This window comes from Macaca thibetana, chromosome 6 (assembly GCF_024542745.1).
Source record: "Macaca thibetana thibetana isolate TM-01 chromosome 6, ASM2454274v1, whole genome shotgun sequence".
NCBI lineage: Eukaryota > Metazoa > Chordata > Mammalia > Primates > Cercopithecidae > Macaca > Macaca thibetana.
Genome location: NC_065583.1, coordinates 137,254,922 through 137,282,783, shown reverse-complemented (window position 1 = coordinate 137,282,783; position 27,862 = coordinate 137,254,922). Strand labels below are relative to the sequence as shown.

General features: G+C 38.0%; 1 protein-coding gene across 4 annotated transcripts in view; it reads left to right on the top strand.

Moving 5' to 3' along the window:
• Positions 1 to 27,862, top strand: part of RANBP3L (RAN binding protein 3 like) — a 50,817-nt gene that overhangs the window by 9,254 nt on the left and 13,701 nt on the right. The window contains exons 2-7 of one of the 4 annotated variants that reach the window (XM_050794521.1): positions 18,980 to 19,038; positions 20,301 to 20,340; positions 21,138 to 21,215; positions 22,358 to 22,432; positions 25,085 to 25,156; positions 25,505 to 25,644. In XM_050794521.1, coding sequence (XP_050650478.1) covers positions 18,980 to 19,038; positions 20,301 to 20,340; positions 21,138 to 21,215; positions 22,358 to 22,432; positions 25,085 to 25,156; positions 25,505 to 25,644 — 464 coding nt within the window. Of the gene's footprint in view, positions 1 to 18,936; positions 19,039 to 20,300; positions 20,341 to 21,137; positions 21,216 to 22,357; positions 22,433 to 25,084; positions 25,157 to 25,504; positions 25,645 to 27,862 lie in introns of those variants that run through there. The other 3 variants (XM_050794520.1, XM_050794518.1, XM_050794519.1) reach the window with 3 other exon arrangements.

The window sequence follows — 27,862 nt, the reverse complement described above, 5'->3', positions numbered from 1 at the left end:
AGATAGAATATGACTGAAATACAAAAGCTAAATGTATAAAGCTTCTAGAAGAAATGTAGGAAAATACCTTCACCGTCAAAAAGGCAGCTTTTTAGACAGACAAAAAAGCACTGACCATAAAAAATAGGTAAGTTAGACTATCAATATTAAACATATCTGTTCTTCAAAAGATACCACTAAGAAAAGAAAAGACTGGGAGAAAAATGTCAAATATATATTTGAAAAAGAACTTTCAATCAGAATATGTTAAAAACTCTTACAACTCATGATAAACAATTTGGTTAAAAAATGGGCAAATGATCTGGCAAACACTTCAAAAAGAAAGTATATAAATGGCCAAAAGCACATCAAAAGATGTTCAATGCTGTCAGTTATCAGGGAAATCCAAAATAAAACCACCATGAAATGTCACTTCACATCCACTAGAATGGCTAAAATTTTAAATGCTGATAACATGATGCTTGGAGAGGATGTGAAACAACCAGAACTCACTCATTGCTGGGAAGTGATAAAAACCTCTTTGGAAAACGATTTGGCAGTTTCTTATATAATTAAACCCACAAGTACCCTGTGATCCAACAGTTCCATATTTAGGTGTTCCATAACAGTTCCAAGAAAAATAAAAATATAACCACAAAAGCCTTGCACAAGAATGTTTGTAGTAGATTTTATTCATATGAGCTCCAGAATGTGAATAACCCAAAACTGTTTATAAGCAAGTAAACTGGTAAGCAAATTGTGGTATATTGACACACTGGAATACTACTCAGTAGTAAAAAGAAATGAATTACTGATACATGTAACCATGTAGGTGAATCTCAGAAATGTTATAGTTAGTGAAAATAAGGCAGACACAAAAGAGTACTTACTTCTACAGGCAAAATTAGGCCATGGTGATAGACAGCAGAACAGTTGTTGCCCAGAGAGGAGAACTGGAACAGGACACAAAGAACACACTAGGGCAATAAAAATGTTTTATATCTTGATAGGGTTTTGGTTACCTGAGCACATACATTTGTCAAAAATTCATCTGTGTATTTTATTCTATGTAATTTAGGCCTCATTTTCCAAAATGTGAGACTGCCTAGGAGGCCTCAGACTCCAAATTTTCCTCTAGGCCTCTACTAGTAATTCCATAGAATAGTGAAGAGACTGAAATATCTCAATGAATTTGAATAATTTGCCGAAGACCATAACTGTGTCTTACTGGCAGAGTACCCACAGCTCAGGAAATATCACACCTTCGAGAGAAAATGTTAGTATAACCTTAGTCAGGTTTAATAATAGTGGTATTTTATTGTTGCTTTTATTCCTAAAGCTTAGAAATTCTCTATTAATAACATAGCAAAAATTAGCTAATCAATGAAATTAGCAAAGGATAAATTGAGATATAATAAAAAGAACTATCTAATACCTAGGGCGAGACACTAACTCTTTTTGTCAACCATCTGTCTTTCCATTATTGAACATCCTTTAGAACCAATGATTTATCTTAATTTTCTTTAGAATTCAATGTTGTTATTGTTTTAAAGCCATGACTGACTCATCAGTTATCCTTTAATAAACACCTAAAATGGACTACTTCATGAATATTTTTTCACTCCATCTCTACTTCATCTTGTTTGCAGTTATATAGCACTTCATTTATTTTATTTAACAAATACTTAGTGGCTGCCATTTATCAGGCACTGTTCTAGACTCTAGTGAACAAAGCAAACAAAAAATCCTGTCCACAAGGAGCTTATTTTCTGAGAGGCAGAAAGGCAAACAATAAAGAAGATAAATGAGCAAAATATATAGTGCAAACAGGGGTCCATGGCCTGTTAGAAACCGGGTCACACAGCAGGAGGTAAGCAGGGCATGAGCGAGCAGTACCACCTGAGCTCCGCCTCCTGTCAGATCAATACACACTACAGTTTCACTGGAGCATGAACCCTATTGTGAACTGTGCATGTGAGCGATCTAGGTTGTGTGCTCTTTGTGAGAATCTAATGTCTGATGATCTGAGGCGGGGCAGTTTCATCCCCAAAACATCCCTGCCCACCTTCCCACCATCTTTGGAAAAATTGTCTTCCGGTCCCTTGGGCCAAAAAGGTTGGGGATCAACAGTGTAAATGATAATAATGAAGATAGGAATTATGGAAAAAAATTAAGCAGGCAGAATAGAGTGTCATAATGGAGGTCTGATTTAAGCAGGGTGCTCAGGCAAGACCTCATTAAGAAGGTGAATTTGAGTAAAGACCTGTAAGAGGTGAGGGAGTCGGTCGTGCCACATCTGGTGGAAGAACAGTCCAGGTAGAATAAAGAGTAAGTACAAAGACTCTGAGTTTTAGAAATTACACTTGGCCTACATTTGTTCTGTCATGGTTATTGACTCATTTCAGTTACAGCAAAAATAATATCACAGTTATCTAGGTTAGTGATTCTCAAACTTTAGCATCACCTGCAGAATCACCTGGAGAGCTTATTAAAACGTAATTGCTGGGTCCCACTCTGATTTTCTGATTCAGAAGTTCTGAGGGGATTGGAGGGAAGGAGTCAAGAATTTTCATTTCTAACAAGTTCTCAGAGAAATGCCATCATTGCTGCAGTTGCAGCGATCACACTTTAAGGACGACTGTGTTGGAGGGACAAAAGGAGGCCAGTATAATCAAGTTAGCTTAAGCAGTGAGTGTTAGGAAGTGATTGAGAGATAAGGGAGACACAAGAGGAAAGAGCAGTTAGATAGTCATGTCTGCCCTGGTAAGCTCTTTGGTTTTGACTGTGAGAGAAATGGGAAATATTACATGCCAACTTGAGTTAATTTGATCATTTACATCTTTCAGGTTCTTTTGGGGAGCGGGATGCAGTAAAAGTAAGCTATTCCTCCCAACCTCAATACCAAGTTAAAATAAAGAAAATCTTAGGCTAAATTCTTTCAAATTGACAGATATTTACTAAACAAACATTAATTAGCAAACAAGCATAAAAGACTGCATATGATGTCCCAAACTTTTTGTTCCTTAGGTAATCTGATTATATCCTGCCTAAAAGGTTTGCTCAGACAAAACGACATTCTCCAGGCAGTATTCTGTGCAGTCAGCCAGTAACCAAGAATGATCCTGCTCATTAATGGACACTGGGACCTTTCAATATAAAGCTTTGGGCTTCATTCTTAAAAGTACAGGCTACAGGTCTTGCCAGATTCTTCTGTCCAGGTTGTGTAAGACTAGCAAGCGTCCTTAAAATATTTCAGGTAATCCAAGGTCTTGAATGCCATTAATTTCACCAATGAAAATTCATTTCTGATGTTGATGATGCTAAATCTCAAAGGCTCGGATATTGATTGAGATGGAAAGATGACAACCTTGTAATGAGAAGCCTATGGATGTGGGTTTCCTGGTGCTAGCAACCACACCTGAGGTACAAATTCCCCACTAGGTCAATAGATATCACTTCAGGTGGTATAATTTAATCTAACATTCACATACAAATAATGCTATCTTTGCTGGTGTCTTCTAAAGTCAATTACAACTGTGACAACAAGAAGCAGCGCTTCTCTACACTTTTACACAATAAGGCATATGTTAAAAATGATACAGCACTTTGAGGTAAATTCAGGAGGCTGACCCTGTGGGATGAAGGGCCAAGATCCTGGCACACATGTAGCCTGTACACTAGTGTGCTCCACACATGAAGTAAGATCTGGCAAGAGCAAATATTTGAACCCTTATTGATACTCTTTGTTACGGAAGGCCATCTACTGAGGATGCTCTAAACACTTTAGATGATAAGTTCCATTAGGGGACCTACAAAATCACTTTCAAAACTGAGATACTCAGATTTGCCAAGAATTATTCTTCTGTGGTAATGCTGCCTCGGCTGTGTTGTACAAGTTATTTGAGAGCAGAAAAATGGATTCATACCCTAGACCATACCACAGTGCTAACATGTCACTTACAAACAAATCACATTTATGAAGTGCTTGCTACATGCCAGAAACTGTGTTTCAGTACTTTTGATGTATTAGCTGACTTCTTTGTGAAAGTCCCAGGAAGTCTCACAGCTGGGGTCTTCAGCCAAGCTCCTAATCCAAGATCCGGACTCCAGAGACTGCTTTCACTCACGCTCACTGCCTCTTAAGCTGGTATAAAATAGATGTTCAGCTAAGTACCTGAGAAGGGCTTGGATGATGGCTGGCCCTTGAACTCAATTTGTGGTTCAGTTGTTTAGAATAGGTTGCTATTAAATCACTGGTTAATTTATATATGAATTACCAACTACATCCAACTGTCTCCCAAAAGGGTATATTTGACTGAAAAAGAAACAGTTGTAAAAATGCTGATGTACCAGTGCACTCCTAGCAGCTCAGAGCAAGTGGCTTACTGATTAGGCTAGCAGTTTTTGCTTAACTTTAAATAGCTGCATAGCCCCTATGTCCCACACTGCATGAAGTGCGAAAGATAGCAATGTACCATTTTTGGAACCGGACTGACACAGCCTTGGAGAGCAGTTTGGGTTTTTGACAAAATAAAGAGGCAGTAGGCAAAACCTCAAATTAAAAAGGGGCTAAATAATAGTCATTATTATAATTCACTTTTTATTTAAACTGGGACTTTATTTCAAGTGTGGCTCAACTATTACATTAAATCATTAACTTGACTTAAAATTTTAATCAACATTTAGGGAAGGTAAGTTTCACACTGGAGTTGCTTTTTAATGAAGTCTGTTGGCAAATCTAGCAAAATATTCAAAAGACAGGATTTAAAATGCAGTAAATACCTGTATTCATTAAAAAGCTGCATTCGGTGGCTCACGCCTGTAATCCCAGCACTTTGGGAGGCCGAGGCGGGTGGATCACAAGGTCAGGAGATCAAGACCACAGTGAAACCCCGTCTCTACTAAAAATACAAAAAATTAGCCGGGCGCGGTGGCGGGCGCCTGTAGTCCCAGCTACTCAGGAGGCTGAGGCAGGAGAATGGCGTAAACCCGGGAGGCGGAGCTTGCAGTGAGCTGAGATCAGGCCACCGCACTCCAGCCTGGCGACAGAGCGAGACTCCATCTCAAAAAAAAAAAAAAAAAAAAAAAAAAAAGCTGCATTCCTTCTACCCAGTGATCACATACCTCACACCCTGTGGATGGCAATAAACAAAAGGTCATAGGAATAAGGTCTAGACTTTTAGCAAGGGATGCTGGTGTGAAGGTATTTGATACTAACTAAAGCCACATCAAAAGAACATAAAATATATGTCTGTGAGTTGATTCGGAAGGAGAACAGGGCTTAAAATGGGAAGTGACCTACTTGGGAGGCTGAGGCAGGAGAATCACTTGAATCCGGAGGTAGAGGTTGTGGTGAGCTGAGATCGTGCCATTGCACCCCAGCCTGGGCAACAACAGTGAAACTCCATCTCAAAAAATAAAGGAAGTGAGGAGAGGGAACCCAACCTATATACTCAAACAGGAGAGATAAAGAAGCGATTTTTAAGCATGACCTGTATCATGGCAGGACAGGCTTCAGGTCCTGAAAGAACTCAATGCTAATGAGATTCAAATTCCTTTCCCTCATCAGATTCAGAGAAACTCTCAGACTTGCAGCAACTACAGCTCAATAACATGGTCATTTCTCTGGAGTGGGGCTCCATCTAGATGTAAAAACCATATTTCAGACTTTTATAATGACCTGTTTAAGGAATTGTTCTAATAAAAGGAAGGATATTGCTATCGAAAGAATAAGAGTAAAGTGAGAAGAAAGTCTGTGAATGCTGAAAATGGATTATTTTGGTCTATGATTGACTGTATTAAACTTTACTTGTCTGCAGAGACATGAAGTGGCAGATAAAGATGTGTGTGTGTGTGTGTGTGTGTGTGTGTGTGTGTGTGTATTTTTATATACAGAGTATAGGCAAGACACATACCAGAACCACAGATTATGAGGTTCTGTTTATTTAACAAGACAAACTTTTGTTATAAAAGCTTCATTTTCAAATACGGATTAAAGTTTTGTGTGTGTGTGTGTGTGTTTTTAACGTTTTTCGTTTTAAAAACTGAGTAAGGTTAAATTAATGTGCTGGGCGTGGTGGCTCATGCCTGTAATCCCAGCACTTTGGAAAGCCGAGGCGGGCGGATCACCTGAGGTCAAGAGTTCAAGACCAGCCTGGACAACATGGTAAAATCCCATCTCTACTAAAAATACAAAAATTAGCCAGGCCTGGTGGCACATGCCTGTAATCCCAGCTACTCAGGAGGCTGAGGCACGAGAATTACTTGAACTCAGGAGGCAGAGGTAGTAGTGAGCCAACTGAGCTAGCCAGGTATCCTCAGGAATACATAAATTAAAAGGATTGTTTTCAGTTTTTCTGGGAATTTTTCAAGTCATATAAATTTTAAAAGTAACAACTTTTCTCTGCTAATTTTTATTAGCCTGGTGAATAAAACGTTTCTGGTCAGTGTACAAATTACTACCTGGCCTTTACTTCCTCCAAACTAGTTCTGATATGGTGCAATAATATATATCCCTGCAGAACCATCTGCCACAGGCATCATGTTATTCCTGCTACCTTTCTATGCCTGAGGGCCAGGAGGGCAGTTCAGCCCTCAAACGCAAGGAGAAGAGGAACAATGGGTCTCCTGGGGGTTCCCTAGAGGAGAATGGGGACCAGTCCCCTCCTGGGTTGGTCGGGCTTTGGATGGCAGCTCAGCTCCTTCTACCTGACTAGACTGCCAAAGCCTTGTTTCCCATGGAATAACATCCACTTATTCCTGTGGAAATGGAGAAACAAGGAGCTTTTTCTTCTATGTGCTCAAAGGCTCAAGACAAAGAGGAATAAGTTTAAAGAAAAGAGTTTTAGAATTGGAAGAAGCTGGAATCAAGCTTCTCCATCCGGCTTGTGTCCTTGGAATCCATGAAGAAATTTAAAAATAGTATGTTTCTTCACCAAAGGGGAAGAGTTTAAATTTATCTGGACTCAATATATGAAGCTATATTTCAGCTGTATTAACTTATTAGCAGTATTTTTGAAGAGTGATTTAGTTCTTACTGATATATTTTGTGTCAAAAGTACCTCTTTAATGTTAGCAGTAATGAAAAATCTACTAATTATTATTTAAAATTAACTTTAAGAAGATACCATTTTAGACTTGCGCATGTGCCTGCTCAATGTATATTTTCAACATCCCTTGAAACCTAGACTTTGTTCCCCATTCCCTCAGCAAAGCAGAGAGACCCATTTTTAACATATGGAAGCATTTTCACACTGCGAGTTATTCTGAGTGAAAAATATGTGATTTACAAACGCTGTCAAATTAAATATGTATTTCCAAATGGTATCAGGTTGACCAAGCACATCCTAGGACACATTCTGCAACTTTCTGAGCCCTTGGGCCTAAATAATGAAGTAGTGTAGAGAAAGAGCAAACAGTTCTTTCTGTCATTATCAATCCAGAAGTCCCACATTTGCTGCTAATAAGCATATTCAAGTAAAGATTACAAGTAACTTTGTCACAAAAGGACACAATAGTCTTATTTATAGACAAAGTAACACCTTCAAATTATGCAGAAATGGGTGTGCCCTGTCAAAAGTAACACATTCTTCTGAGTTATTGCTGCCAGTGGCCGAAAAGAAATACTTATATGGAGATTTTACATTGCTAGGATCACTATGCCATTTGCCTGCAGACATTCTTGATCAAATCTCTTTAGAGTCAGAATATGCACAAATAATGGCAAGAATAACCGAAGCATCTTGCAGTGTTTTATAGACGGCAAAATTGAAGTGCAGGAAGACTCACACAATATAGGATCATGTTCCAACCAGGTTTATACAGAACCATGGAAGGCAGGAAAGAGCCATCACAGACCAGGCATGTCACCTTTCAGAAAAGAAGCTGTAAAATAGTCATTTAACTCACAATGGAAGCCAGGAAGGAAGCTAACTTAGCGAAGAAGATTTGGAGTCAGCTCTCATGTGTTACAGACTCAGATATCTAAGAATTTTCTGTGTGACCTGAGACGACAGGTCCTGTAATTTTAGAGCCTTAGTTCTCTCATGAGCAAAAGGGTTCAATAACTAACTTCTTGAGGATCATATCATGTAATAACAGCACAGCTTACTGAGCATTTCTTACAAGGCAGGCACTGTGCTGAATGTTTTATGTACATGACCTTGCTGAATCGTTACAACTCTCTAAGGGTAGGTCTAATGATCCCCATTTCACAGGTGAGAAAACCTGGGCTCTTGGTCAAATGACGTGCTCCAGCTCACACAGTAACTAGAAGAGACAAAATTTTAATCCAGTCTGTTTTTCTCCAAAGCTCAGGTTTTTAAAACCATACCTCTAGTTCCTAGTAGTCATTCTTTTATTTACCAAATATTAATATATTTAAATATGTCTTATAAAGTATGGCACAAATGTAAATTTTTATATTACACCAGTGCATAAAAGAAGCATCCTTGGTGATCAGCCAGATCTAACTTGTCATAGTACTTCTTAAAGTCATATTCAGTTAAACATTTCAAAAGGCAAAAGAGTAAAGACTAGTCATGACAGGTATATGCATTTCATATAGTAGCTATTATCTTTAAGAAGAGAGAAAAAATAATAATTCAAAGATTAATATTCTGACACTAAAACAATAGTAAAATATAATGGAGCATGCTGTGACAGCCATTGAAAAAGATCTATTAAAAAACAAAGAAAGTCCTTATAAAACCATTCTAGTCCCTGATCACCCCCAAATAAATAGCTCACTGCACGTGATGATAATATCTTTGGGGATCAATTACAAAACATTTTCAAAATATACATACAAATTCAGTTTCTTCAGTCATCACTGTATTTGATTGATAGGGTGATTTGCCTGATGTTCTATACGAAACGATTTAATGAAAATTCTGTTTTTAGGACTCTGTGAACTTCTTCATAAAGACATTAATGAAGTAAACAACTTTAAAAAACGAGAATTTTTTTTTCAATTGAATTATTGCTGCTGCAGATCCCCAGTTTCTTAAACGCAAATGAAATTAAGTCACTGGCTATGGCCCACTACCACATGTGGCTGGATTATAAATGAAGCAACACAGTTTGGAGTTACGTTTGGGGTGAGAAGTACATTCAACACAAGAGTTTTCAAGGGTTTGGTTCTACTTTCAGAAGGGTAGCAGGTCTGTGTTTGATACAACCTATGAGTCTTCTTGCCTCTTGTTCACATTATATATTTTCTTATCTCTATGTCTTGGTTTTTCAAAATTGTTCGGTGTCTAGATCTAGACCAATGTACAAATCAGTAGAGGAAACAGTTGAGAGTCTTTGGAACTTAAAATGAATGGTTTCCTTGAAGATTATCAGCATGAGAATCAGATGTATTCAGAAAATGAGATGGATTAGACAAAGCTCTGGGTAATAATGGTTGTAATCGGTCATATTGTCAGAGAGTTTTCTCATCTTCTCCAATTTCTTCTTGTGAAATGATTTCCATTCTGAAAAAAACTGCTTTCTTTACCAGCTTGGTATTGATGAGAAAAGAGGAATAACTTTCCTTATTTTTTTTTACATGTTGATTCTTTTTTCTCTAGTGTGTGTTTGTCATAAATGAATATGAACTAAGAAATGTTAGATTTCCTAGAGTTGGCAGTTTATAACTTCATTTCTGATAAAAACTTTAAAGCAGTTAAGAACAAGTACAGTTAAAATTGCAGTTAGATCAAAAGGGGTAAGGGTTCCTACTCTTTTACTTCATATACGCTGGTATAAAGATCTGAACACAAAATTGGTTACATCTTCAACAGGTATGATCAGGGCTGCAATCACTTCAGCAGGATCCATTCATCTTGTGTCTCCAGTTGAGTTAGTGCTTTGTGAATCAGCCTGGAAACTTTCTGTATAAGTTGCCTCTCTTTTCCCCAGAGGCCTGGTTATTTTACCCTGAAATTGGTTCTCATGAAAAGAACCAGAGTGTCCCATTACAGTTAATAATGTCAGGCTGTGGCCCTACCACCTCCTTCTGTAAAGACAGACTTTTTAATCTTTTAGTAGATAGTTTATTGCTTATTTCATTAAAATTTTTTTTTTACAGATTTCCCCCACATATGGCTAGAAATAAGTAGAAACAAGTACAGAATGTCTCATGCTTGTGGTTCCTTTGTGAATTGGCACAGGTTCCTTCTTCTTCTGGGGCTTCAATTTGCCCCTTCTGTAAACTATCTTAAAAGACTTCAATATAGGTTTGGTTTTTCGTTTGTTCTTTTTTAAAAAATCAAGATTGTGATTCAGACTTTCTGTATCTCCTCTTCCTTGGGTTCCATATAGAGATTGAGATCACCTGCTATGATTTGTCTATTTTTTTTTTTCTACAAATAATGTCAGTTTTTACATTTGAAACTTCAGATGTTTCAAATTCTTCTTCAGGAATTTTAGAGCTATGGCAAATGTTTTTGATGTAGTTTATGCTTCCGGCTTAAATTTTTGCTTTGCAGCAATGAACATTTTAATCAATATTCAGTCATCTCAACCAGTGACATTTTCCAAAAAAATTTGTCCATGTAAAGAACTTAGATCTTAGGCATATCATTAAAACAGAAAGCGAACTTTTGCATGTGAGAAGAAATCATTAATTGCTTCAAGCAGAATATCCGAAGGCTAATTTTAATATCAATATCAGTATTGATATTTCAATATCCTTTACCACAGAGACTTCTTTGCAAGTACTTAGGGTAGCCCTTGACTTCACCTTACATTGAATTGTAGTAATTATAGTATATGGTTTGGATAGTAATTATTTTCACATTAATTGTGAGCATACTCAGAAGATCCCACAGGTTTAGTCATTACTAGTTAGTAGTCACTACTCTACTACTCTAACTAGTGACTACTAGAGTAGTCCAGGAATCTTTACTGCCATTTTCCTAAATTTGATCTCAGTTGACAGAAATCTGAATGTGCTCTAGAGGACTGCTTATCAATATTAGCGTGTCTACAAATCACCTGGGGATCTTATAAAATGTAGCTTCTGACTTAGTAGGGTAGGGTGGAGACTGAGATTCTGCATTTCTAATGAGCTCCCTGTCAATGCTGCTGGTTCGTCTGGACCACACTTGGAGGAGCAAGGATCTCTAAGACTATTTATGGGCCACATCTGAATTTGGAAACTTCCTGATATCAAAAAATAAAAAGAATAAAAAAGATAGGAGAGAAATGAGAAGCAAGCTAGGGGTAAGCATAAGGTAACGAGTGAAAAGAAAAAGAAAGACTTTTGGGGAAGAATGAGGCATTTCCCCCAGAGCTAACAGAGAGTATATGGTTTGGCTGTGTCGCCACCCAAATCTCCTCTTGAATTGTAGCTCCTATAAATCCCATGTGTTGTTCCCAGTGGGAAATTATTGAATCATGGGGACAGTTTCCTTCGTGAGTTGTTCTTGTGGTAGTGAATAAGTCTCATGAGATCTGGTGGTTTTATAAAGGGAAACCCCATTCGCTTGGCTCTCAATTCTCTCTTGTCTGCCTGCATGTAAGACGTGCTTCTCACCTTCCACCATGATTGTGAAGCCTCCCCAGCCACGTGGAAATGTGAGTCCATTTCTTTACAAATTATCCAGTCTTGGGTGTGTCTTTATCTACAGCATGAGAACAGACTAATATAGTGAGTCCATATCACATAAGACAGCAGAGAAGGAGGGAAGTGAATCTAACTTTTATTCAGTGTCTCCTATGCAGCCTGTATCCTGACATATTGCTACATGTTTATATATGAGTGGATAGATAGATGTCTACATCTGAATATATGGAGAGATGTATGCATACATGGAGGATGGATGACTAGACAGATACAGATAGATATTCTGCTTTGTTTCAAAAGCTTAGAGAAGTTGTAGGTGTTCTTGCATGCATATACTGCTTAAATCCTCATAATAGCTCACACACACACACACACACACACACACACACACACACATATACAGAGAGAGAGAGAGATGAAAAAGCTGAGGCTCAAGTCCTTTATTTAAAAACACAGCTCTAGGACCATCTAACTTCCAAGCTCTAAAATCCATGCTTTGACAAGCCAGAGAACCAGACACAGTGAAGAATGATGAGAAGACAGGGACATAAGGAAAATACTGGGGACTGGGGTGAGACAGTGCACAAGGAGCAGAAACTAGAGAAGAGGATGTGGAAGAGACATGTGGAAAGGTCCAGGAAGAAAGGGAGAAGAAAATGCAGGGACTGCCAGGGCTACAGTTCAAGTGGATAATTCCAGTCCTGGTAGCAATTAGAGCTGACATATTTGGCAGTGCCTGCCCCTCTGCAGGGGTTTGTTGCCACTTTCTTTCCTGCCAAGATTGTTTACACAACCTTTTTTAGCCCTGGCTAGAGTAGCCTGGTTCTATCCAGCATGGAGAATTTGGTTTCTATTGCAGGAAGTCAGGGACCCCGAACAGAGGGACTGGCTGAAGCCATGGCAGAAGAACATAAATTGTGAAGATTTCATGGACACTTATCACTTCATCAATCCATACTCTTGTGATTTCCTATGCCTGTCTTTACTTTAATCTCTTAATCCTGTCATCTTCGTAAGCTGAGGATGAATGTCGCCTCAGGACCCTGTGATGATTGTGTTAACTGCACAAATTGTTGTAGAGCATGTGCATTTGAACAATATGAAATCTGGGCATCTTAAGAACAGGATAACAGCGATTTTCAGGGAACAAGGGAGATAACTTTAAAGTTTGACAGTCTGTGGGCTGGGCAGAACAGAGCCATATTTCTCTTATTACCAAAAACGGGTAAGATAAATATCACCTGGGGAAAAGAATGCATTCCCAGAAGAGGCCTCTGAATGGCTGCTCTGGGGGTGTCTGCCTTATGCAGATGTAAATAGGGCTGAAACACGCCTTAGTCTCCTTCAGTGCCCCCAGGCTTGCTAGGATTAGGAAATTCCAACCTGGCAAATTCTAGTCAGACTGGTTCTCTGCTCTTGAACCTTGTTTATCAATGACAATGCATGCACAGCTGGACATGGAAGTTTATTAGTGATTCTAGTTTCGCCCTGACCTTGTGATCTCACCCTGACCTCCTGCTTTGTAATCTTTCATCACCCTTGAAGCATGTGATCTCTGTGACCTACACCCTATTCATACATTCCCTCCCTTTTGACAATTGCTAATAAAAACTTGCTGGTTTTACAGCTCAGGGAGCATCACAGAACCTGCTGATATGTGATGTCTCCCTCAGACACCCAGCTTTAAAATTTCTCTCTTTTGTACTCTTTCCCTTTATTTCTCAGACCAGCCAACACTTAGGGAAATAGAAAACAAACTACATGAAATATCAGGGGCTGAATTCCCCCCATAGGTTTCCACCTCTACTACACTACCAACTGGAAAGAAGAGGTGTACTGAAATCTAGGTCGGGGAAGCTGTGTAGCAGAAACTTGGGGACCTCTAGAAACTGCCTGTCCCCCATGCCCACTGGAGTACAATGGAACCAAAGGTACTCCATTCTCAGCAGCTTACTCTATCTTGACATTTTCTTTTGACTCAGTAGATCCTTTCAAATCCCCACCTCTGAGAGGATCCAGTAACAAAATCCTCCAGTTACTTTCCCAGTTGAAATAGGTTTATTTGTCAGAGACTAGGTGTCATTTAAAGATACGGAAATAAAAGGTAGGGACACCTTATAACCCACCCAAAATTGGGGGGGGTATATAGTACATATCAAAATAGAAAAATAAAGTTTATTGTAAACATTGACTGTGATAGTATAATACTTTAAAATCCTGGAGGACAAAGCTATTAAATATATGCATAGTATTCAGTTGAATCCTTTTTTCCCCTATACATACCTATGATACAATTTAATTTTCAAATTAAGCACAGCAAGAGATTAAGAATGATAGTCTAGGACAATTTTAACAATATACTGTAATGTTATGTGAATGTTCTCTCAAAATGTCTGAACTGCAGTTGACCATGTGTAGCTGAAGCCACAGATAACAGCGACAACTGTACTGGATTTTCTTCCTAATGAATTCCTGTCTACAGACTCAGATGAGTGTTTTGAGTAAAGGTGAAGGCCAAGGACTAAAGCAAATGTCTTTCAAAGGTTTAGATGGCATCATAAAAAGCAGATCTTCAGTTATTCTGTGGAAGTTTTGATTGCTTTCTGAACTCAGTGACTCCATCTTACTCACACCTTTATTTCCACATATTTTAATGTGAAGAACAGTTAAGTTCAAGAAGCAAGGTACTGTATGCTTGCTGGGCAGTATACTTCAATAAGAAGTCTATTTTTGGCAAGCAGCATGGGGCTTGTCTTCTACTTCTGGGAATCTGACACTATGGTAGAAAAGAGATTATTTTTTAATTTAGTTTTTATATTTTCAAAGTTACACATATTCATGTGATTTAAGGAATCAAATGGTTTTATGAGGCTTTTCTGGAAAAACAGGAGACTCATCCTTGTCCCCTCCTTTGCTCTCCCTTTTCTTGATCCCCAGAGACAACCGTATCCAACTCTCACCACTGTTTCTTTCAGCATTAACCTCCATATGTCCACATATCACACTATTTCTTTATTTTTATGTTTAGGCTCCATTAGGCTGCAAAGTCAGTTACCACTTATCCTTCTGCCTCCCAGCTTCCAAAATTTTGTTGCTATTATTTCTCTTCATTTTTCCTTGTATTTGTGGTGGCTTCCTCTTCCTCCCCGACACAAAAAAAGCCTTATTATTTTGTGATTTCTGATTTAAGCAGGGAGTTACGTGTATGGTCAATCAACTTTGACAAAGCTGAAAGTCCTGTTTCATACTGATTTTTCCTTAGCATAGTGCTGGATTATGTCACATATCATACATTTGGGACTAATTTGTGCCAGTAGAGCCATACAGGATAATATATCAGTACGATGCATTGAAGTTAAATCAATGGTTTTGGAGGCAGGAGGCCTAGATTTAATTAAAGGTGGTTGCCACTTACTAATGGTATGCATTTAGCGAGGCACTAAACCAAGCCTTAGTTTCCTCATCTGTAAGTGGCAGAAACCATATTTAATCCACAGAATGATTAAAATAATTTAGACCAGATGATGGATAAAAGCACTTGGCCCACAATGTACCCTCCTTGTGGAGCAGAATTACAAGTGAACTGAGATTGAATTAATAGATAGTACTTCGTGTTCCTTCTTATAACAGGTACTCAATACAATATTTGTGAGGTGAATGAATGTCTTCTCTTAATGAAGTATTTCAGAAAAAAACAACATTGAATATTGAGATTCATTAAATGCTACATGAATCTCAAAACAAGCAAAATAGCAAAATTAACCTTTACGTTTTAAAGTCTTTCTAATCCCCTCATTTTCTTTCATTGCCACAGAAGACTGTATTTTAAACTTTTAATTATTCGATTTCTCTTAAAAAAAAAAGTCATGGATGCACGATTTTAAAGAAAGAAAAGAGCAGCCTCATCAGCTCTTTTCTAGAACTTAGACTAGCCTCTTAGTTAGATTCCTCATTTCCTCTCCCTTAGTCCCTTCCCCCCAATACCTTTTCATCACCGCGGAAGGGGTGATCTTTAAAAGAAAAAATTCCTGTCAGAGCAAATCACTCCCCCGCTTAAAATCCCTCTTTGACATCCCATTTTTCTTGGAATAAAAACAGAACTCCCTGGCAGAACCTACAAAGCCTTGCAAAGCTCCAGCCTCATCTCCAGTCCTGTTTTGTAACCCTTGCCCACTGTTTTCTTAGGGTATCAGCTACACTGGTTCCTTTCACTATTGAAATGTGGCAAGCTCCAGCCTTCCTCAGAGACTTTCCTCTTGCTTTTCCCTCTGCTTGGAATGTCCTTCTTCAGTGTTTGCCTGGCTAACTTCTACTCATCCCACAAGTCTGCCTAAATATCACCTCTCCTGGAAACCTTACCCTGACCCCAAAAACTAAGATTCTCTTGTTGGTTACTTGTTGAGAGCCTGGTACTTCCCTTTTATAATGCTTACCCCGGTTGAACTTCAATAATTGTGTAATTAATTACTTAGTTCTGCTTCTCCTCCTCAGTGTAAGCTCTATAAAAGGCAGGGACTACATCTGTTTTCTTTACTGCTTTATCCATGTTAAAGGAAAAAGTTTAGACAAATTAAATTTATTAGAGTTTAATTGAGCAAAGAACAATTTGCGAATCAGGCAGCCCCCAAACCATAATGGGTTAAGAGAGACTCCAGTGCTGCCATGTGGTCAGAAAAAGGAAACAGAAAAAGGAAAGTGACCTGCAGAAAATGGAAGTGAGATACAGAAACAGCTGGATTGGTTACAGCTGGTTTTTGCTTTGCTTTATTTGAAGAGTTGGCCTCCTGTGATTGGCCGAAACTCAGCGATTGGTAGAGGAGTAAGTTCCAGTCTGTTTACACATCCAGTTCACTACGAACAAAGAAATCTTTAGGCAGAATTTATAAGGCGGTAGCTTTAGGCTAAACTTAATTTAACATCCACAATACCATGCAAAATGTCTTGTACATAGTCATTTCTCAATACATATTTGTTGAATAAAAGGATTAATGACTATAGTAGAAAGGAAAAAAGGCTACATTTTAAATATATAATTTTAAGGACCCTGTTTTTATTTTCAGATTCTCCTGCTGGGTCAGGTAAACAAATCTGCTGTAGACCCAATGGCTTGACAAATGCTTACTTTTGACTCAGTCTTTGGAGCTAAGAGAATTGTTTGGGAGAAGAGGAGAGAACCTAGGGGGAAGAAGTATGAAGGTTATCTCTTTGCTAACCAAGTTCTGGGCAGTGTCAAGAAGGGAAGGTGATTGTGCTGCCACTAATGCACCTTCAGTTAGACCATGTGTCCCTAGCTTCCAGCACAGTGCTTGCATAAAAAAGATGCTCAATAAATATGTGTTGAATTAATGGATAAAGGTGGCCTTTTTACTTCGCCATATGCCCACCAAGCTGCAAGCACGCTTTGTGACTTCCTCTTTAATGCTGCCATTGAAGATCACTTTTGCACGTTTTTAGCTGTATGTTTTGACAGAGGGAAAGTCAATATATTATTTGTGTAGGCTCAGGTCAAGTCATGCTGTTTAGGGATGATTGTCCTAAGCCCAGTTTGGAAGAGCCCCATTTATTATTCTAATTCGTAAATACTCCACTACACATTCACAAAAAGTATTTCTTTTCAAAATCTCTGCAAATCTCACTGCTTAAATCTAATGTAATTTCTGGAAAAGGAGCTCATTTTGAAAAACAACAAAGAATTGAGTTATAGTTTCATATGAATGGCAATGCCAAAGTATTAGTGAAGATTTTCTGCTGGGAATCACTTGGCTCCAAGTGAAGACAGCATGGTAAGTGCTTGCATAAAAAAACTAAACAAGGCCGGGCGCGGTGGCTCACGCCTGTAATCCCAGCACTTTGGGAGGCTGAGGCGGGTGGATCACCTGAGGTCAGGAGGTCGAGACCAGTGTGGCCAACATGGTGAAACCTCATCTCTACTAAAAATACAAAAAATTAGCTAGGTGTAGTGACACATGCCTGTAATCCCAGCTACTCAGGAGGCTGAGGCAGGAGAATCGCTTCAATCTAGGAAGTGGAGGTTGTAGTGAGCCAAGATTGTGCCATTAGCCATTACACTTCAGCCTGGGCAACAAGAGCAAGACTCCATCTCACACACACACACCAAAAAACAAAACAAAACAAAACAAAAAAAACAAAAAACACCCACTAAACAGTTTTATTTCACTGGACTGGGAAGAGGTATCCAAGTTCACATGGCTCTAGGAGATTCACAAAGGGTGTTTGCAGACTTTATGACACTCTTAAAAGATTGTGATGAAATGGGGAATCCCTTTCTGGCATTTAAATGCTGTATATGTCTAGCAGTTTCTTGAAATTTGTCAGCTAGAGCTTTATTTATTCAGCTCAGGGATAGCAAATTACCTCAGTGCATGCCAAGACAATACACTGCTAATGGCTGCTATAATGAGAAAAGTTCTGAGGTCTTACTTGGTCTCATCCAGAATGTGTTGTCATCACTTAGCAATGATAGCTATGAGTTTTAGAATGGGGATTGGTGGAATGCCAGATATCCTTTCTTTAAGGCTTTTTTTGTTTGGTTTTGTTAAAATTTAAATCTAAAAGTCTCATTTAATCTTCACATAAACTCTATGAGGTAAGTACTGCTATAATCTCGATTTTTTTTTTTCAGATGAGAAACTAAGGTAAAGATACATTGTTTCCCAAAGTATTTAGTCAATTAGTGATGGAACTTATATTTGAACACATGCTTATCCAAACTAACTCCAGAGCCCAGGCTCTTAACTGCCACATAATATTTCTTAAGAATTCTGAAGCATTCATATTTAAAGGTGTTAACACTTATGCATACCCTAGAATGAATTTCTCTCTATTGTCTTATCTAAAATAAGAAAATACAAAATATTAATAAGGCTGGCAAGGTTGAAAACAAACTTTACCTACTTTATAACACTGTGTAAGACTAATTTTTTATCTAAATATCAAAAATAAAGTTTGGTATATGACTACTCTAGTGAAGGAAATATGAATTATTTCTGGATATTTTAAGGTTGTAATGCAATGCATGTATATCATTTATACCTCCACATCTAACCTAAGTGGAAGTACTACTCCTAGATTAGATTTTTCACTCATTGAAACTTTTTATTCTTAAAGTAATGGTGTTAATCACCATGCCCTGATGAGATTCTAAAGGTACATAATTATATTTTGCTTTCCTTAAACACTTAAAGCATGTTCTTTTAATGGGATTACCTATTTATGGAAAGATACTGCTATCATTTCCCCCAAGTATTTATTTCTGTAATTAACTGTTAAATTATTTATAAATGTGCAATTTATAGTATCCACATAAAGTAGCTTGGCTTTTAACCAAATGCAGAGAAAACAAAAAACAAAAAAAAGTCTTCAAATAGTTTTAGATGGTGTAAGAAATGTCAGAGCATGCTTTTATTGCCTGTTTTTTTTTTTTCACAGAAAAATCTGTCATTGCTCAACCAATATTTGTTTTTGAAAAGGGAGAACATACTTTTAAGGTAAGATTGTCTATTTCTTTGTTTAATTTTACTTTGACAAGGATAATTATATTTCAGGAAGCTAGTTATCCTGAAAGATATCACTGCTGCTTAGGTTTATGCTGTTCTTTACCAGCAGAGTAGTGCCTCCAGATTATTGATATAGTCAGGATTTACAAACATCAGTTTGGCTGGAATGTGAAGCCAGAGACCTTGTCTTGGAGCTATGGATAACATACTGTTTCATTATAGTAATATCTTTATTTGGAGTAACTTGAAAACGGGAGGAGCTGAAAGAGATTAGGAGGGCTATAGCTCCTCATATGAGTCCTCACCACTGACCTAGCCTAAAATCAGGTAAAAAAATAAATTCTAAACTACGATATTTGATTTTAAAGGGACCTTTTGAACTCTGCCTGTTTTTTTGGCATCATACTAAAATCATCCGTTTTGAAAGACCAACAGTAAGATTAGTTGCTGGGCGTGATGGCTTGCGCCTGTTATCCCTGCACACTGCTAGGTCACAGTGGGAGGACTGTTTGAAGCCTGTGGTTTGAGGTCAGCCTGATCAATAAAGCAATACTCCATCTCTACAAAAAAAATAAAAAGAAATTAGTCAGGCATGGTGACATGTGCCTGTAGTAAGTCCTAGCTACTTGGGAGCCTGAGACTAGAGGATAGCTTGAGCATAGGAGTTAGAGGTTGCAGTGAGCTATGATTGCACTGCTGGCACTGAAGCCTGGGTGACAGAACAAGACCTCATCTCTAAACAAACAAAAAGCCCCACTAGATTCTCACTTTACCTTATTTCTTGGTATTCATTCTTATCCATGCAGGTAATTTAACCTACTACCCACAAAAACACTAAATGTAAGAAACACTCAACCTTCAAGCCCTTGTTTAAAAAACATTCCTGGGCCCCACCCAAGAACAACCACTTCAGAATCTTGAGAATAGGTGCCTCAAAATCTACATTTTTAAACGAACTTTCACAAGTGAATCTGCAGTCATTGAACTATAAAACTACTGGACTAGACTTTTGGTTTTTCTTGACTATGTGCCTAACAAATGAAGGTGAACTGCTTTGTCCTGGCCAGGCTAATTAGCCCTGGTTTCTGAGAATTCTGTAAAGTGGCAGGGTGGAAATCTGATGTACTAGGTTGGTGCAAAACTAATTGCGATTTTTGCCATTACTTTTAATTGCCAAAACTGCAGTAACTTTTGCACCAACATAATACAAAGGCAAATACTCAGCTCTCCTCAGTGGTTTTGTTTCCTTTCAGAGACCTGCAGAAGACACCCTGTATGAAGTAGCAGAACCAGGTAATGATTTTCATCCTGTATTCCAAAATCAATCTTCATACAAACAAAATTAGCAGACACAAGTATTTTGGCATGTGGCACAGACTCTGTGAAAGTTAATGTTTTTTCTTTTTTTTTTTTTTTGAGACAGAGTCTCGCTCTGTCACCCGGGCTGGAGTGCAGTGGCCGGATTTCAGCTCACTGCAAATGCTGGGTTTACACCATTCTCCTGCCTCAGCCTCCTGAGTAGCTGGGACTACAGGCGCCCGCCACCTCGCCCGGCTAGTTTTTTGTATTTTTTAGTAGAGACGGGGTTTCACCGTGTTAGCCAGGACGGTCTCAACCTCCTGACCTCGTGATCCGCCCGTCTCGGCCTCCCAAAGTGCTGGGATTACAGGCTTGAGCCACCGCGCCTGGCCTGTTTTTTCTTTTTTTAAATATGCCAGTAGATTCACTTTTGTTTTGAAATATGATATATAGGTCCCTGAGAACACTGATGTTAGTGACTAAAATTCACTGTGCTCCACTCCCTGCCCCTCAGCCTATCAAAAACATTCTCTGTAGACCTCAAAATGCATATACAAATTATTGCTGACACCAGTCATTTCTAATTGTTTCATACTAGCATGATATGCCTATAGGTTTATAATCAATCAGCAACCTATTAACCCCAATATTTAAAATAATTTAAGGGTTAATGTGTTATCAAATGATGATCTGTGTAGACAAAAGAAAATTCTATTTATCCTACCCTACCATGAGTTGAGGATACTTTGTTATTGCAAGTAATTTTAGCCTTCCCATTGCTTTTCTTGCAGAATGTAATGGTTTTTCAAGAAAGCGTGTACGGTCTTCATCTTTTACTTTTCATATTACAGATTCTCAGTCCCAGGGAGGTATGTATAGCCTTGACTGTTGACTATTCACTGTTATGTTTATTCTGAATGCAAAATTACTGAGAAACTTTTCAAAAGAGTAATGTTAAAAGCTTATCAACTGAATAGTGTTTATAATATATTGTTATGTGAAAACAACAAGCTATATAATGGTAGAGTGAGTCACTATTTAAACATTCCATTTATCAGCATTGGAAAAAATACCAAAAGGACATAAGCCACAATGATAGCAGTGGTTATCTTAAGTAGAGGACTTGCAGGTGATTTGGTCTCCTCCCCATCCCCCATGCCTTTGTATTTTGCTATGTTTCCAGAGTTTCTGCATTGAGCACGTATTAGCTTTGTAAGTAGGGGAAAAGGCCATTTTTAAAGTAACCATTGGCTGGGTGCGGTGGCTCACATGTGCAATCCCAGCACTTTTGAAGGCCGAGGTGGGCAGATCACGAGGTCAGGAGTTTGAGACCAGCCTGGCCAACACAGTGAAACCCTGTCTCTACTAAAAATACAAAAAAAAAAAAAAAATTAGCTGGGCATGGTGGCAGGTGCCTGTAGTCCCAGCTACTTGGGAAGTTGAGGCAGGACAATCTCTTGAACCTGGGAGGTGGAGGTTGCAGTGAGCCGAGATTGCGCCACAACACTCCAGGTGGGTTGACAGCATGAGACTCCCTCTAAAAAAAAAAAAAAGAAAAAAGAAAGCAACCATCTATTTAAATAAATGGATGCCTACCCTTTGAAAATAATTTTATCATACACTGTGTTCCGAGTAAATCAGTAACTTAGTTTGCTTCTCTTCTATGCTGAAAGCACTCCAGTGATTCCTTTTATAATGAGCTCCATGTCTTCCGCCTCGTAATACAGCATCTATGTATATATTTCTCCTCCACTGTGAGTTCCTTGAGGTCATCTTCATGGTTGACAGTGTCTTACATATGGGGACCATAAAATAAATATTTACTGTTGAATGGAATTGAATGGAAATTAATTTATCATCCTCATCAGATGTACTCCTTATTTACATTAATAAAAATAAAGACTTTTCTAAATTAGTGATACAGAAATTTTTCCAAAACAGCAAAACTCCAAATGAAAACAAAACAAAAAACCCACTTTCTAAGTGACTTTAGTTTGCAATCTGCTTTTAGTGTCAACCTTGTCTCAGAAACAAATGAGATCTTCATCCGTCACTAACCTCCCAACCTTCCCCCATTCTGGGTCAGGTAATAAAGAGTTTCTAGAACTTCAAGCCTGACACTCTGACTTTTCAAAATCATTCTTATTAATGATGACTTTTCTTTCTTAGCTACTATCATAAAATGCTGACACCTTAGAAATAGATCAAATAGAGGCCTTAGCAAAGTATGCATCGAAGAATACCTTATGAATTCTAACTTCACAAATTCTGAGTACATGTTTTTACCTTGGGTAGAAAGTTTGAACTTAATTTTTTTTACGATTTCACATTTACAACAGCATTATTTTATTTAAGGCAGCCCTATAAAAGTAAAAACAATTTGCATTATTTTACTTCTTATTGTCCATCTACATAGTTTATAATGTGTAGTATTTAAAACATGCAATTATGCTTTAAATTCATATTTTAAGTTTAGCATATAAATCCACTAAAATTTCCACTAATTAAAACATTACTCCTCTTTACTTGAAATTTATAATGTTTTGCTTAGTAAAACTATTTTATCATAATAAAATATTTGAAATGGCATTTTCTCCACATTAAAATGATCTCTATTCTCATGTTTTCATTTCTATTAAACAATCAATTGCCTTTTCCAAGTTAAGTTTGCCACTAAGAAAGAAAAAGTACAAACTATTCACTTCACTTGAATTGATCCCCCTCTACCCAGGAACTACAGAGTTTTTTCTTTTTTCCTTTTTCTTTTTTTTTTGAGACAGAGTCTGGCTCTGTCACCCAGGCTGGAGTGCAAGGGCACGGTCTCGGCTCACTGCAACCTCCGCCTCCCGGGTTCAAGCAATTCTCCTACCTCAGCCTCCTGAGTAGCTGGGACTACAGGCGCACGTCACCATGCCCAGCTAATTTTTGTATTTTTAGTAGAGATGGGGTTTCACCATTTTGGCCAGGATGGTTTTGATTTCTTGACCTCGTGATCCACCTACCTCGGCTCCCAAAGTGCTGGGATTACAGGCCTGAGTCACCCACGCCCGGCCTGAACTACAGAGTTTTTCAATGAATAAATCTATATTCTTAATAATAACTGCAGGCATGACTGAGTAACAGTCATGTACCTTTCAGGTGCAGAAGAGACACTTTTTAGTGTCTCTAACCCTTCTAACCTGACTGACAAGCTCAGACATTAAGATAAATAGAGATCCTGGCCGGGTGTGGTGGCTCATGCCTATAATATGAGCACTTTGACAGGCCAAGGCAGGCAGATTGCTGCAGGCCAGGAGTTCGAAACCAGCCTGGCAAAAATGGCGAAACCTGGTCTCTACTAAAAATACAAAAATTAGCCGGGCATGGTGTTGCATGCCTGTAGTTCCAGCTACTTGGGGGGTTGAGGCAAGAGAATTGCTTGAACCCAGGAGGCAGAGGTTGCAGTGAGCCAAGGTCACACCACTGCACTCCAGCCTGGATGACAGACGGAGACTCTATCTCAAAGAAAAAAAAAAAAAAAGAGAGAGAGAAATAGAGATCCTAATCCCAGAGGCAAAGGTATTCTGTTTTATTGTATTTACACATAAAACAAAGGAATGGCTTTAAGTTATCTACGCACCTGCTTTAATTCATTTTTTACTGGACACACACAAAAGGAAAGCATCACTCTGTTTTATCTTGTGCAGAATGTTAGTGGTGTTCAGCAGGAGAAAAATATGGCTCATTTTTTGTTGATGTTCAGTAATAAAATATAATAAAAAACATTAAATTGAACTCTGAAGTAAAGAAGGGATTCTACCCCAACATTTATGTTATAACACCTTAAAGAATACTTTGAAGAAGCAATTATTCTTTTCTCATCTTCATTAATTAAATGCCAAAGGTTGCTGTTTCTGCAATTTGCAATCGAGGAGATCCCTTTGAAATGTATAGAAATTCTATACTTGGAGCCATCACCACAGTCTTACCCCACCAACATGCTTGTAGGAAAATAACCTAGCACATTTGTCATCTTTACTTCTTTTTTCAGGTATACTCATTAAAAAGGGAGTGTGGGCAAACTTTGGTAACAGTTTTATAATATTCTATAATAGCTATATATTAATGCTGAAGGGCTCATTACCAATTCAGATTTTATAGTCTGTAGAATTTCTGACAGTACACTATTTAAAGATCTAAAAAAGGCTGCCTTTTCTCTAGTCACTTAATTTTCACTTAGATTTCTGAAAGTAAACAGAACTATGTAGCGGGACGCATCTGGCAATCCACCCCCCACCATTTTTTTCCTTTGAGATGGAGTCTCGCTCCCATCACGCAGGCTGGAGTACGATTTCCGCTCACTGCAACCTCCACCTTCTGGTTTCCAGTGATTCTCTTTCCTCAGCCTCACGAGTAGCTGGGATTACAGGCACTTGCCACCATGCCTGGCTAATTTTTTTTGTATTTTTAGTAGAGACTGGGTTTTGCCATGTTGGCCAGGCTGGTCTCAAACTCCTGACCTCAGGTGATCCACCCGCCTTGGCCTCCCAAAGCGCTAGGATTACAGGTGTGAGCCACCGGGTCTGGCCGGCAATCCCATTTTTAGCAGAGCCAGTGCTCCAGAGAGCACTACCTAGTACTCTGTTAGTGCCAATTGCGACATCTGCTGGTGAGTTCAGAACGGGGTTGTTAAGCCCCAAATAGTGTAGAATCTGACACTCTTCTGTATTTAAAAATTTTTTAATATTTTTTCTTACAGTGAGGAAAAACAATATTTTTATGATATCGACTCTTGTGCAAAGTAATGTTGATATAAAGAGTGCTGAACAAGGTATGTAGCTTCTATTTCAAGAACCTCAGAAATTGTATATTTTACCACCTATATTTTCATCTCCCTATATGTGCGTGTGTTGGGGGCATGGAGTTAGGTCAGAGTGACAAAACATGAAGAAATAATGCAAGTAAGCCAGATTTCACGATCAAAATGAATAGTTATTGGGCAAAAGCTAGGCAAGGTGTGAGTGCTGGGGAACTCAATGCTTATTTTGACTTTGATTAATTAACACTAGTCCCTCATTTAAACATGACTTTAGAAAATAAGAATTATATTAGTTAAAAATAGGGAGTAAAGGAATATTGCACTAAAAATATATTTATCTTTTAATTCTATTCTTTTAAGGTCCTGTGAAACATTCTAAGCATGTTATTAGACCTGCTATTTTGCAGCTACCTCAAGCTCAAAGTTGTGCAAAAGTAAGAAAAACATTTGGACACAAGGCACTGGAATCCTGCAAGATTAAAGAAAAAACAAATAATAAGGTGAGAAAGCCCAGGATAACAGCACTGACCTCAACCCTTCATCCTTCCTTTTGTAGGTTGTTTGGGGCCTCCATATCCAGAAATAGGAGTTGCCTGAGCTTTGTTTTGTTGCTGGGCTAGATAGCATAAGGCCCTTGGTAACCTTTTTAAAGTTGTACTCTTACATTGGAGAGTTGTAGTCTCACAAATCTATGGTCTCTCTAAAGTTATAAAGCTGAGTACTGGGCAGTAGAAATCTGGGGGTCTTGTGCCACAGCAATGACCCTATGTGAGAATGGGGACAGCAATGAGGTAGCCAGGGGCCATAGTCAGTAGTCAAAAAAGAGACATGGATTTTCTCTACATCGTCAACTGGTCAACATCATAGTGTATCTTTGCCAGTTTAGGTCATACCAGGGGCTCACTTCAGAGCCATATTCCAGTATAACAGGAGCAGAGAACTCCCTATACAGTGTAATTGGAAGGGTCTGGGAAGCCTCCAGAGACAGATAAGAATTCTAACTTCCTACTATGTAGTGTCTGAATCACTCTTTGTAGGCCTTTCTAAAGAGATAGTAACTTACACAAGCCATGCAGATACGGGTTTGGGGATATATTCAATTGCTGTAATGCTACCCCTGTCTTCCAGCAGAAGCAGACACAGGAGGAATAGGACTCAAGATAGGCAGGTTGGAATTTGACAGTTATTCCATCTTAGCCATTTGTTTCCAGCTGAACTACTGAGGATTGGTCACATAGTTTCGCTTTGTTTTGTTTTCCCTTAGTGAACATAAGGACAGAAACATTCAAGTGTAAAAAAATACCAGCTTGGTACTAATCTTGCCTCTGCCACTATCTTTGTTTATCTAAACAAAGCACCCATTCAACATCTTTTTTTATCAGCAAAGTAAGGGACTTGAACTTGGTCAGCATTTACCAATATTTTTATATTTCTAAACCCTTTACTTTGTAAGATATGATTTGAAGAGATCCATTATGAACTTAAAAAATCATTTCATCATTTATGCATGCTATATAATTTTTAAGTAAAATATGTCTTCAATTTTAGATAAGTATATTACTGTTTTCATTTAAATATAATGTAATAATTATCACCAAGTTACATAATTCCTCACTTTTATTTAAGAAGTCATATGGCCGGGCATGGTGGCTCATGCTTTTAATCCTAGCACTTCGGGAGACCGAGATGAGTGGATCTCTTGAGCTAAAATGTTCCAGATAAGGCTGGGCAACATAGTAAAGCACTGTCTTTACAAGAAATATAAAAATTAGCTGGGCATGGTGGCATGTGCTTGTAGTCCTAGCTTGAGCCCGGGAGGCAGAGGTTGCAGTGAACCGAGATGGTACCAGTTTGGGTGACAGAGCCAGACTGTCTCAAAAAAGAAAAGAAAAAAAAGAGTGATGCATGGTGTTTAACTTGTTTTAAATTATGTAATAGGAAGTATAATGTGTTGACTAATTTCTAAAAAGTTATATTGCATTTGATTTTAAAATGGCATGCACTATAAATACACAGCAAGATTTTAATTACACGCTATGACATCAAAAGTACATCAATATTTCTTTCTTGGCAGGATTTTTGTAAACACTGCATTGCATATTTTTAAAATAAAATTTATTAATATATTTCTTCCATTTTTTTTTCCTAAATGATCCAAGCATAAGAGAAAATTTCAAGCTATTGTTTATATTTATTTTTGAGAAAATTATAAGGTCTAGTAAATAAACCTTATTTCCAGTTATTGAAAATCCTTACTGTATATGCCCATCATTAAACAGAAAATTTAATGCCCATCATTAAATTTTCCATTTAGTGATCTTTGAAGATCCAGAGACACACTGTATATAAGATCCTATGTAAGAATTTTGACCAAATGAATGTAATTTAAGATTTGGTGAAAACTCTCTAGGTGGATTTTGTAGAACCATTATCTTTATATTTCTTATTAACTTGTATATCAAAATCAGATAAATTATTTTCATCCTATCATTAATCAATGGTTACTTAATATGTATAGATTAAACAATATATGCCTAAATAACTATTTTAACCAACATAGAAGTGAAAGCTACCATTTCGACTGAGAGCTACATCATCTGAGTGACTAGGTCATGAGCATGTACTTTGATCTTTGCTAACCATGGCACATGCTCTCTTGATACATATTTGTCAGTTCTCAAATTCTTGTTAAAAAAGAAAAAGTATTCAAAATTAATT